This window comes from Chelon labrosus, assembly GCF_963514085.1.
Source record: "Chelon labrosus genome assembly, chromosome: 20".
NCBI lineage: Eukaryota > Metazoa > Chordata > Actinopteri > Mugiliformes > Mugilidae > Chelon > Chelon labrosus.
Window position 1 is genome coordinate 7,839,518 of NC_140353.1, and position 13,020 is coordinate 7,852,537.

Consider the following 13,020-nt stretch of genomic DNA (forward strand, 5'->3'; position numbering starts at 1 on the left):
AAAACACAGGAAAATAAGTTTGCACGAATCTTTCTTTATGACATCCTTAATGTTCGACAACAAGAGAGGAAAGTGATTTGTTTAAAAGGAATGTGAACTCATGGCAGGAATGTAGAGGACGGAGAGTTATTTTCTAACCCGAGCATTTCACAGTAAAGGCTGAACAGTGAGATATTACGAGGATAAATACAGTACAGGAAAAGAACTCCTCGTCATTCACACACCAAAGTAACATTTACATCCACTAAGTCAAACATGCAGTCGCCTTTGCATTCCTCATTAGTTCCATTAGATGTGTTTTACAGAAGAGTTATTGAGTTTAGTGTCAGTCTTGAGAAGAAGTGAGTGTTTTTTTTGCTAAGATTATTTATCATTTACTCTAGGATACATTGTAGATTGCTGTGCATACATTCATCTGCTCTACGAAAATCTAGGACACAACTTTCACCCGAGTGATGAACAATTCTGCAGCTGCATTTTCAAACTCCTTTGCATCCATGTTTCCGCCAGACCCCCGCGTCTGTGCTCCAGACATGGCCTGAGCTAGCTTGTAGGGAGAGATCTTGGCGCTGGCTTCCAGGTAGCGGATAGCCTTCACGTTAGCCTCCAGGCAGGAGTTAGCCTTAGTGTTAGCATTGAGACAGCAGTTTGCTTCACAGCCCCGGGAGGTCTCTAAGGCCTCCTTTAAGGTCCCCAGCACGGCCAGGCAGAGCGCCTGCGAGGCGGGCCCTTGGTCCGGGCAGCACACCTCGGCGTAAAGCCTCTGGGCCTGCCGGATGTAGTCTGAGAAGACGGCGCAGGTGAGCACGCCGTGGCGGAAGACGTCGTAAGGGACGGCCTCGTGGTTCTGGCAATGGAGGCGCCGGAGGAGCGGGGCGGAGGTGGAGGCAGGGACCCCGCCCTCACTGCACAGGCACTCGAGAGTCTGCGTGTAGAGGCCTCCTCTCACTCCTCCTCCTCCTCCTCCACCTCCTCCTCCTCCTCCTCCTTCAGCAGGGCTGTCAGCGCAGGAGCCATCAGGGCCTTCAGGAGCCTCAGATCTTCGAGGCCCCGTGAGGTTTAGGAGGTCGTACGCCACGCGGACGTTGTTGCTGAAGGCAGATCTGGGTGGAAAAAAAAAAAAATGAAATAAAAGAAAAAAGATGTTAGGTTAGTCTGTGTGAGTGAGACATTTCATCATACTTTACTTTTCAGCTTTGAAACAGTGTCGTTATGTCTTTAGCAGGAAGCTGAGCAGCTTTTTTGATGCAGAATCTAAACGTTTGATTCTATAATCTAGAGCATACGTGTCAAACATACGGCCCGGGGGCCAAAACCGGCCCGCTAGAGGGTCTAATCTGGGCCGCGGGATGAATTTGCGAATTTGCAAAAATTACATTAACTGCAGTTTTTCCATTAAAAGTAATTGCTATTCCTCGGGTTCACACAGATTCAGTAAGAGCTGTGAACATAACACAACACTGAGACCTAGAACTAAACAGAAATTGCATTTCTTTCTCTTAAGAAATGTCCATTAAATGTAAACATTTTCATAATGTTCCTCTTTGCACTGAAACAAAGGGAAACATTTGGAGTTGTCGTGATTTATAGGTAAATACGATGTTGTGTAACTGGTCTGGCCCCCTTGACATCAAACTGGGCTGTATGTGGCCCCTGAACTAAAATGAGTTTGACACCCCTGATCTAGAGGTACAACATCTGGGTCATCATCATTTTTGCTATCATCTGAGGAAATTCGGAGGAATATAAACAGTAATGGGAAGCTATTTCTGGACAAAGATGAGGAATAATGTTTTAATAAATGTTATTCATAAACACATTTTATGTAATTTCCCTACACAGTAGACTATTAGATGGATAGCTATATTCCTACATAATGTGATACTGGTTAGTCTAAGGACAAGTATAAAACATCAGGCAAGATAAATTACAAACAGCCTCTTGTTTTTACTCTGATCAGGTGACATGGCTCTGTGGTAGCCTACAGAATCGTGTTCTGTTTGAATCCACCCATCCTGTATCGTTTACCCCCCTCAAAATGCTGCACAGACCTCTGGGAGTGGTGCGCCAGCCGCAGGTGCCACAGCGCCCGGTTGAGACGCTGCTGCTCCTGCGCGCATGCGCCGTGCGTGCCTGCGCTCAGCTGCTGCTGCTGCTGCTCCTCGTCGCCCCCGCCGCCGCCGCCACCGCCGCCGCCGCATCCAGCTGTGCCGGTGTCCGTCACCGAGGCGAGGTTGCAGAAGTGGTCGGCCAGGAACCCGATGGGATCGTCCGACCTGGCTTCGACCATCTTCAGGATGGCTCCGCGCAGCAGGTCTCCCACCCCGGCCTGCGACAGGAACTCGCGGTCGCTGTCCGATTTGCTGGATTTGCCCACGGGCATCCCGGGAGCAGGAACCCCGGCCCGGCGCTTCTCCTTGTCCGCCATTGCTGTTGACGTCCCGTGTCGCAGCAACGGCAGCGGAAGTGATGAAAAAAACAGGAAACGGCGGGTGGTCTCGTGGGATGTGTTCTTGGCTCAGAGCAGGAAGCCAGAATAACAGTTTTGTCTAATCATGAGCTTTTATATTTAATTAACTGGCATCCGGGGTGTCTAAGGGTGTCATAAAGCTTTTTAAGACATTTATTTGCACAAAGGGTCGATCTTCTGAAGAGTCAGTTTATATGACGCAAACCTCCTTACTCCACCACTCAAGACCAAGCATCGAACCTGGGGCGACAGAGCCTTCTCTGCAGCTGCCCCCTCCCTCTGGAACTCTCTCCCCAAACACATCCGCGACTGTACCGACCTTCCTACCTTCAAATCTCTGACAAAAACACACCTTTTTAAAATTGCTTTTAATGTTTAGCTCAGTTTATTGTGTTTTTGATGTTATATTTCACATTGTTTTGCTAATTTGATGTCCTTTTTATGTAAAGTGTCTTTGAGTATCTTGAAAGCGCTTTTTTTTTTTTAAATAAAATGTATTATATGTTGGACTTGATCCAGATCAAACAGCAGGAGGAGCAAACATAACATTTACATCTGGCTGCTTCTGTCTTACCACCTGCAGTAGTTACAAGCCCCATATTTTTAAAATTACAGTAATGTCATGTTTTATAGACCTTCTGTTTGTGCAGAAACACTACAAAGAATCTTTATAGGTAAATGTGTATAACAAGACAAGCCTTCTGTGTGACCTTTGAACCTTTGAACTACATCATATTCTATCGGCCGACAAGTAAATTATACGGGTCAGACTAATGACAATGTCACCGGTGAAACTAGCACCTCGGACGCTCACCGGCTCGTCGTGTCATGCCCCTGAAGGAAAACAAAGACTGAAACTGATCTGCACCTCATGATACTAAAGATTAAACAGAAAACTGTACACTTGAAATATTTTAGTGATGCACGGCTTATTCTCAGAAAATGTCTCAGTTACATTGCTTGCCAGGTGTCGTGAGACATTTGTTTGCACAATGGGTCGATCTTCCAAAGAATCGACTTATATGATCCTCATCAAACAGCAGGAGGAGCAAGTGGCTAACAGACATCTGGCTGCTTCTGCCTTCAATAAACCACTTGCAGCATTTACAACTGCAACATTTTAAAATGTGTGCATGCCGGCTTTTTGATTTGCTGTGCTACACTGAGCTACAGATGGACCTTCGTTATGTTATGAGTTGCATCCAGTGCACTAAACTGATGTTGACGTTGATTCTGCAAAAATGAGATTATTTGGGCGTTTTGTCTGCGTCGTCAGTTTGTCGTGACCTCGTTATGCTTTCTTTTGAGTTCAGAGTAAAACATTACCGTCACTGTAAAATGTGTGTCCGTGCATTTATTCATATTTAGGTGATTTCCACTTTCATATTATTGGCGGGAACATCGACAAGAATGCATTATTTTGACTTGACTCGTATTTGTAGCGCTGACACTGCCGTCGCTTGGGTTGCCTTTTCTGATTGTGTTTTTTACCTGTTGGTAATTCAACCCCATATTTTTAAAAATTAAAGTAACCCACATTCATATTTTATAGACCTTCTGGTTTTGCAGAAACACTATAAGGAAGCTACAGTCCTTAAATGTTTAATACTCAAACACGAGTTGCTGTACGAGAATTTAGGCTGAAAAAAATTGGCAATAAATAACTACTGTATTTTTTAATGGATCAAAAGTTGATCAGAGTAAATATTAAGTTTTAATACCCAGTGTCCAAACTAAGTGTTTATGTGTGTGCACTATAACTGTACAGTATATCACCATTTCCTGCAAATAAAAGCATATTTTAACTGGCTGGATAACTCTTTAGAGAGACAGGGAAATCAATCAGTTCCTCAGACACGTTAAGGTGGAACCATATTCAAATGTTTATTGTATATAAATAGCCCACGTCACACAAAAACATCCGGATGGACACAAAACAGCAACGAGTCACAAAATACAGCGAGTCAAGAAGATGCCCCCCCCCCCCCTTTCATCGAGCGAGCGTACCGTCCATTCAAACAACGGATGCAGCAGTTATCGGATCCATTCTCACAGGTGCAAGATCAGTTGAACAGTTGCTGGTGAAACTTATTCAAGGATATATATATATACAGTATTCTGTACAGTTACATTTTACATTTGCACTGAACACAAAACTGTGCAGCGAAGATCGTGCTACATGAACGAAGATCAGTGAGAAAACTAAAAATAAACTGGATTTACTTGTTAAAATATTTAACACACAACTAATACACAACTGCATAAAATCTGAAATACATTTTGACAAAAGCAAGATTTGATGAATATCTATGGTTTAAATTAATCTCGTCTAAAAAGGTCAAAAGTTGCAGTTTTGCAACGGTTTGCTTGGTCAATGAGGGTCTTTGTTCTTTTCAAACAAGGTATTATGTTCAGTTGTCTTATGTGTCAGTTCTTTTTGGGGCTGTAGTGTTGCGCTCGCCGTCATAACGCACGCGCGGCGTCGTCCACGTGTGCGTATATGCCGTTTGTTAGCGGTATGTGGCCCCCGTTGGCGAGGGCGACCTTCTTCAGAGAGGCTACGTCGTGGTCGATGAAGGCCGCGTGCTGAGGCAGGAAGTTCCTCTGCAGCTTGTGCTCCAGCATCATGTGGTTCTGAGGGGGGAGACCGAGGCACGCTCTGAAAAAGACAAGGCGGGAGACAAAGCTTCAACGACGTGAAACTAAACGCCTGGGTCCCTGACAAGTAAGGGCAACAACTGCTAACAACGAAGGCTGGACTCTGATGTCGTCCGTGCCTGGACCGACATTTGCACGACCACCTTGTTAGCTACATTCTGCACATGGGTGACAGGAAATCATACCAGAAGGTGGCTCCTATTCATCATTCAAGAACTGGAAGAGCTCCTATTAGCTAGGAGGCTAGGAAATGCTACAAACCATCAAACAGAGCTGGCCTCTCCTGAATCATGTTGATCAGCTGATCTACCGTTTCATTTTACATGATCACGATGTTGTAACAGTAAACGTGTATTTAATTGTTCAGGGTAAATACAGTATGTACAACAAGAAAAGCCTTCTTTGTGTCCTTTGAACTACATCATATTGACCTGGCTGACAAGTAAATTATACAGGTCAGACAAATGACAATGTCACCGTGAAAACTAGCACCACTGGCTCGTCGTGCCACGTCCCTAAAGGAAAACAAAGTCGAGAGCCGAAACTGATCCGCACCTCATGATGTTTTCTATGCAGGACCTCTGGCGGAAGAAGGCGTTGATGACCGGGGTGCCCGATGGGACCAGCGGGGCCTTGCAGAGGAAGGAGAGAAGTGCCAAGACGCTGTGGAAGGACTGGAAGTCCTCCTCCCCCTGGGGCCTGACGGTCACGCGCTGACAAAGCTCCGTCAGCATGACCAGGTCCAGGATGATTGGGCTGGCTAGTAGAGAGTCCTGGTACGAGGAGAGACAGAAGAATTGGAGTTTAACGGTGTGATTGAAGAAGAAGCAAAGCAGCAATATGACTACAAGGAATGATTTTTTTTGTTTGCAGTAAAGTAATTCACAAACAGAATGAAACCAAATGTTAATGGATGAATAACAATTAAGTTGACAATTTTCAAATTTAAGGTACAGAGAGGGTTTCCCATACCATTTTTAATTCTATGGCGGCCCGCCAGGGTCTAATTTACTCCGCCATGGTCTCATAATGAATTGGAAATATTTTTGCACATCTCAAACAACGCTGTGCTTGCTTTGTGTTTTTCCTATTACTCCCGAAAGAATCTCTCCCTCCCTCCTCACCTGCTCTGTCCGTAAGTTAACCTGACGGAGAAAACGGCACGGACAACATACGTAGCACCACCGTAGCATGTGAAGCCATTTGTGTTGTTCACAAATAAATAAATGGACGTTACCGCCACCGTTTAAAATCCAGTATTTGTGCTCAAGATTGTTGCTCATGACCACAGGGATTTAAAATGATTTTATTTAATCTTATATACTCTACAGAAAGCCACGTCTCAACGGCATTACGTTTAGTATTCATGTGCATCTACTGCATAGGCTGTTGCTAATAGTCACTATATCCATTCAATCATTGTGTACATCTCGCTCACTCACCTGTATATACGGTCTCACCTGTACATAGGTTTTTAACTGTAAATATTGCCCATATGCTGTAAAAACAACCAGTACCATACCATGCTTATACACCACACTATTTATGCCACTGCCTATTCTGGTTAGATGCTAAACTGTATTTCGTTGCTCTGTACCTGTACATGTGTAATGACAATAAAGTTTAATCTAATCTAAATCCAATATTGGCGTCATTGCGGTAATTTAAAGACGGTCGTATTCTACGTGCAGACAATTCTTACCTTTCTGGCGTGCTGTACAGCAATTAGTAAAAACCGAACAACAATTGAACATAAAGAACTCCGCCGAAACAGGTCAATGGAGTCAGATTAAGAAGCACTGGTAACTGAGGCAGCGGTAGTCAACTAAAGAGACGCGGCGACGGATGACAGCCAGGAAGCTCGGCAAATCATTTCATTCGGCCCGAATAAAATGACTTGTCACACTTTTATATTGATGAGTTTCAACACCTGGTGGATTTCTTTTACAATTTAGTGCGCCATACGCTTATTAGGAGTATTTTAAGACTACAAAAGAAAAGTGTAAAAATCCCAGAAAGGTAAGAATTGCTTTAATATGTGGGTACAGCTTCTTTAACATCTATTTAACAAAGTAATCCTAAATGACTGCATTTAAAAACGAATTAGTTTTGTTATAAAAGCTTAAAACCAACCCATTTATCATTGTTATGTTTTTGGGTAGTTAATGCTGGGGAGCTAGAGCAGACACCAAATAACTACAGTATGTTAGTGACCCGCAGGCGTCTCTTTGAGTTAACCATAAGGCCTATTAAGAAGGATTAACAGCCGGCTGCAGCTCTCCTGAGCCCCTCTGCTCTACAGCTACCGTCAGAAAAAGACAAATAGCTCTGAGAGTTTTCACCCTGAAAACTGCTCTAACAAGGCGCTCGTTTCTGAAACCGTTTAAACTCACCTCACAGGTGTTGTGCAGCGCGATAGTGTTGGTCCCTCCCATCATTATTTCGGAAGTGTACTCGTCCATTGCGCGCTTGCTGTCGCCCACATAAGGAACGTACTTAATCACCACCTGGAATAAAACAGAATATAACATGGTTGATCGTTTTTTTCTTTTTCTTTTTCAACATTTCATCACTTGTCTTTTTTGCCAGCGTCTCCGACTCACACAGTGGTCAGGTTTCTCCCCGGGCTTGTACAGTATGGGGTTGGACTGGACCATGTCGTCCACCACGTTGCTCTTGGAGATCTCCTTGGAGCGGAACTGCTGCGGAGCCGAGAGGTTTTTCCCGTCGTTGTTGCCGAGGTGATTGTAGCTGACGATGGAGGTCGGCTGTCAAGCGCAGACACACTTATTAGGATCTCTTAGATAAGATAAAGCGGGGCGGTTGTGGCGGTAGCTGGGCTCCTATCAGCAGGAAATGATATCAAGTAATAAAACACGCGGGATCCTGACAGATCTGTAGACATGGCAATATCTCTCCCTCTCTCTCTCTTTCGTTTTTTGTTTTTTTACTGGCTTGCTCTGCGTTTTGAAATGGCAAATGTGGATGTTTTATTAATTTATCCAGCAGTTTTGCAGCTTGAAACGCCAGATGGTTAAAACATAAACATATGGGAAGTCTTTTCCCTCACCTTGATACCTGCGCTGACCAGAAAGTCCACCAGCACCGACTTGATCTTAGTCTGCCCGGACTTGAAGTCGTCGCCGCCGATGAACACGCCCTTCTGCATGGCCAGCTCCACAGCCCCCGGCACGAAGGTGTTCTGTGGGGAGCCGTTGATGTACGCGCAGCCCTCCTGTATGCTGGCCACCGCAAACAGAGTGGAGGGAGACACCTTGGCGCCAGCCTGATGGAAGCAGGAAAGACAAATAGACAATGTCTGAGTGGATCATCGTATCACAGTGAGGAGGAAGGCTCGACTCACAAGGCTACACTTCCCCTGAGACTCTTCTTACACTTACAACCCTTAAATTAAGCCATTCGCCGAGGCTCATGAGTCTGTGTAATGGACTAATGTAACTGCTGACGGCAGTGAAACCAGCATATGAGATAACATAAAAACTTGCCCAAGAGGAGCAAATCATAATTTTCTTTCCACTGATCTGATATGAAAACGAACTGCTGACTGTTTCAGACTCATTAAGACATTTCATTTACAAATCCACAGCGTGCGTTGGAGAAGCTAATCTTTTCATCCCCTAAGCTTTAATAATCACTGAATGTAATGGAGGATTACTGTTTGGTGTTGAGCACTGGGAAGAAATTAAAGCTGAATGGGAGACTCATTATGCCAACCAGACTCTAACACGATTCAGTTTGGTTCAAGGGCAGTTAAAGTCAGTCTCCCGTTACTGAGAGATCGACCGAACCAACTTCTGGATTATTAATTTATTTTTTTCCGATTAAATCTGTAAACCAAACTTTTTATTGCTCTCACCTGAATTGCGGCCAGCAGGTTCTGAGCAGTGTCATTGACCCCTGGTATGATTTCACAGAAGCACTCGGTATTGGCGGTCCATAAAACAATGACTTTGTCCACGCCGCTGGACTGACGGAAGTCCCTTATGTCGGCTCTGATCTGCGCCACCTGCGGGATCATTCACTCTTTTGAGTCAGAATACATATAACAGGCTTATATAATGAGTAAATAAAAAAAGAGACGTTTATTACCTGCTCAGCCATGCTGCCACCGAGGACGTTGTCCGCCCGACTCTCTTGGTTTGCAGCGATGAATTCTGGGATATAAATGGACGGTCTGGGTTTCAGGCCGCTCATGTATGGTCGCAGCTGCTCTTGCAGAGACCAGTCGAGCACCTGAGCCCGCTCCATTGCAGAGCCGAGATCCAGCGAGGAGATATCCCAACCTAAAAAAAACACAAAACGACATCTCTCTTTTTCCACGGCGAAAGCACACATCAGCTCTATAAACTGGCTGATCCCTCCTTACAAGACGACAAACTGTCTTTGAGAACGCCGTAAAAGCGAATCTTCATCTGCAGACACTTTCCCCTCGGGTCAGATTTCAACGCCGCCACCGCCGCTTTTATCTCACTTGACTACTCGCATAGTCACGCACAGCGGTTTAACCTTGGGCTAACTGTCTGGAACGACACGTACCGTCAAAGACAATATCATCAGGGTGCACCATGGGGAGGAGGCCACGGAAGGGCACGTTGACCTCGCCCTCGAGCCCTGTTCCCAGACTGACCGTAGACGCCTGCAGGAGGGAGCCATAGTAGTTGGCTTTCTAAAGAATGTGCGAGACAGGGGAGAGAGAGAGAGAGGAAAAAAAAAAACATGTTTTATTATCTCTAATGACTTTCCTGGTATTATTCTAATGATTACATTAAATCCTAGAAAGCAGGGTTAGGCTGGCCAAAATGGAAACCACAGGAACTTCTTAGAACCGGCAACACGTCCATATAAGGGGAAATTTCCAAGACCCAAATAAGTTGAACTCTTAACACTCCGCTGAACATGTCAGCACAACCACCAGCTCATAATTAGTCTCTCGTCTACCGCTGTATCTGGGGAGATACAGTCGGTTATATTTATAAAATAGGACAAAAAGCTGCTCAACTAGCTCCCCTGTGGTACCCTCACATCCTATTAAAGTCTGGTTATAATGAGTTCATTCACTCTCTGGAGCTTTTTTCTCCCCAATTCCTCCTTTTAAAAGTAGCAGCGGGTTCTTAACTACACATTATAAATGATTTATACGGGTAGTGAGCAGCCTCTACACGGCATGGGCATTCCATCTATATCTATTTCAATACAAGACAGAAATCAACTTGCAGAGATTTGAAAGTTGCTGTAGCACAGATCATGAGGATCATGTCCCAAAACATGTTTAACTCTTTAACCACACATTGTAATTTAAGTAAAGAATCATACGCTGATCAGGCATAACATAATGACCACCTTCCTAATACTGTGTAGGTCTCCCTTGTGCCTCCAAAACAGTTGTGACTCATTAGAGAATGGACATGGGCCTTCTGAGGGTGTCCTGTGGCGTCTGGCAACAGGATGTTGTTAGTGGGGGGCCTTTGGGTCCTATGGGTTGAGGGGAGGGGCCTCTGTGGATCATCCCACAGATACTTGATCAGTTCAGGATCCAGTGATGAGTTTTTGGAGTTGGAATTTCAGTTTGGGATCTAGTGAATTTGGAGGCCAGGTCAACACCTTGTGCTGTTCTTCATGTTTTTTGAGTTGAAGCCATTGTTGTGCCTGTGTCAGGCTGTATCCATCAAGGAGTGTCATTGCTATGGGGTGGAGGTGCCTGGTCTGGTCTAGGTGGGTGCTACATGTCTAAATCACATCCACACGAATGCCAGGTCCAAAAGTTTCCCAGCAGAACATTGTATTGTCACAAGATGGTCAGTGTTATTCACTTCACTTGTCAGTGGTTTTAATGTTGTGCCTGATCTGTGTATAATGGCTGAAGTCGCCATCAGCTGATTTACAATTTATTCTGGCAACGGGTGTGGAGACGTCTACATGATAAAGTCTGTAGGCCTGCGTCTGCTTTCATTTGCGTCACAGCTCAAGTCTCTCGTCTCACCTTCTCTCCGGTCTTCGTCCTCCAGGTGAGACCCAGCTTGTTGGCCAGAACAGCCGCCGTGACCGTGGTCCCGTTGTTGCCTCCCCAGCCCGCCAGCATCACGCCCAGACGGGGCACGTGGCGCTCGGTGCGAAACGTCATCTCGGTGGCGCGAGGGGTCACCTGTGTCCCACGCAGTGCAGAGGTTAGGGGGAGACCAATCACATGCATACATACATGCAGAGATTAGAAAAACTTACCGTAAGTTTGTTGCCATCTCTGTGCACTGATGTGGTCTGGTAGGAGTACTGAGCCTCGATGTGCGTATCTGTGTACTTGACATTAGGGCTGTTGATATGGATGTTCAAAGACATGGCTGCAGAATCTGAAAGAGAGACAAAACAATAGCCAGTTCATTAGGTACACTTACACTAAATCCCACTTCATGACCGGCTTATTGTTCAGTTTATGTTGTGTATAGCCTGTAGTGCTGTTGTATTTCTGCTTTTTAGCCAAACCCACTAAAAGGGAGTTGCCAAAATAATAGGAACACGAGTCGGTACACCATAATACAATTCAGAAGTACCACAAAATGAAAACACAGTTCTCTCGGGCATTTTAAACGACATTTGAATACCACAACCTTCATGGAGACAAGATTTAGTGACGGATATATTAGAAGCCATTCATTTTCACCGGTGTAGGCCTACCTAATAAATTGGCTAAGAAGTGTCACAGTGTGTGAGGACAGGGGCGCGCAGCTAACGCTACGTCTCCAGGCATGCTGCTGTGTAATAAAAGCAGTAATGTCTAGTCTTAAATGCCTCCCACCGACTAAACATCAACACAATTACGGCTATGTAATATTTAGAAGCAGACAAATTCATAAGAAAAATAAATGAGTAAGAAACATGAGCTGAAACTAAACCCGGAAACTCCCACGGGTTTATTTTCACTTCATGAACAATAAGATGTCTTTCAGCTTACAGTGTATGGTGACTTCTCGCCGGTATGCTCCTCGACCTGAATGACTGGAAATTTCCGGTCCTTCTCGCTAAAAAGCGCCGGTTGGTACGCAGAAGAAGCCCTGCCCGTACTCAAGGTGATTATCCTCCCTCGCCTGAGCAGCTTCGCAGCTGCAAGCCAATCAAAAGCGCTATTATATAACCAGGGCAGGTCTGGAGACCACGTGGAGGCAGCAGCGAATGGCCGAGCTTGTTTCCAGTGATGCTGCATCTTCTTTGGGCTAAGATAGCCCTTTCTAGAGACTTCTAGTGGAGGCCAAAAAGATCCTCGGAGGCCTGTTTGTTTTGTTTTTATTGGCTTTCTAGAATAATGCACGGAGGCAGCGTGGTGTTCCTCAAATGACATTCAGTAAAACAGGGGTTTGTCTTAAATCTGTCACGTTTAGGAAAATAAATGTTTAGTGTTGCAACAGCAGAGGGGGGTAGCGCAATAGCAGACAGGATAAGTGCAAAGGAATTGCAACAGGCCAACCGAGAAACAGTTTGCTTGGTGGAAAGAAAAAGGAGAATTGTGACCTCCAGAAGGCAACCTCTTTTTTGCACATTTTGCAATGACAGCCACGGTCGGAAAAATACAGAGGTTAAAGTGTCGCACAAGATATTTTCTCTCATCTTCTTATTAAATAGTGGAGGAAAGGTCCCACAGATAAGATAAGGCACAGATTCACTGTCTCAGCTCCTTTGTTATGACTAGCTGATTTCTAACAAGACTGTCTCCCTTGCAAGGCCATCTCTAGGACAGGACCTACTGTATAAAAGTAACCTTACTATCGACATGCGTCAACTCCTTGCTGCAAGTAAATCTTTTGAACGAGACTCCAGTGACTCTGTGATTCTTGATAAAAGAATCTCCTTAACAACTTGTTCCTTCAAGCCGGATCCCAGGA

The 13,020-nt window shown here is 44.9% G+C and overlaps 2 protein-coding genes across 2 annotated transcripts; both read right to left on the reverse strand.

Moving 5' to 3' along the window:
- Window positions 1–14: 14 nt before the first annotated feature.
- tpgs1 (tubulin polyglutamylase complex subunit 1) lies at window positions 15–2,428 on the reverse strand (the record flags this gene model as incomplete). Its single annotated transcript, XM_084568864.1, has 2 exons — window positions 15–1,103; window positions 2,052–2,428. The coding sequence occupies 2 exons, from the start codon at window positions 2,426–2,428 to the stop codon at window positions 431–433; spliced, it is 1,050 nt and encodes a 349-aa protein (XP_084424990.1). The 3' UTR covers window positions 15–430.
- Window positions 2,429–4,329: 1,901 nt separating this feature from the next.
- LOC311505518 (inositol-3-phosphate synthase 1-A-like) lies at window positions 4,330–12,438 on the reverse strand. Its single transcript, XM_084569131.1, has 11 exons — window positions 12,096–12,438; window positions 11,369–11,493; window positions 11,130–11,291; window positions 9,686–9,815; window positions 9,239–9,432; window positions 9,006–9,155; window positions 8,199–8,414; window positions 7,732–7,896; window positions 7,522–7,635; window positions 5,684–5,901; window positions 4,330–5,129 (listed from the first exon to the last, which is right to left on the reverse strand). The coding sequence occupies exons 2-11, from the start codon at window positions 11,480–11,482 to the stop codon at window positions 4,934–4,936; spliced, it is 1,659 nt and encodes a 552-aa protein (XP_084425257.1). The 5' UTR covers window positions 11,483–11,493; window positions 12,096–12,438; the 3' UTR covers window positions 4,330–4,933.
- Between the last annotated feature and the right edge of the window lie 582 nt (window positions 12,439–13,020).

Excerpts from the sequence above, each read along its gene's own strand:
- LOC311505518 (XM_084569131.1), bottom strand. The coding sequence starts at position 11,482 with ATGTCTTTGAACATCCATATCAACAGCCCTAATGTCAAGTACACAGAT. Across the intron at positions 9,156-9,238 it reads GTGGCAGCATGGCTGAGCAG|GTGGCGCAGATCAGAGCCGA; the intron begins GTAATAAACGTC and ends ATGATCCCGCAG. Across the intron at positions 7,636-7,731 it reads GGGAGAAACCTGACCACTGT|GTGGTGATTAAGTACGTTCC; the intron begins GTGAGTCGGAGA and ends GTTTTATTCCAG.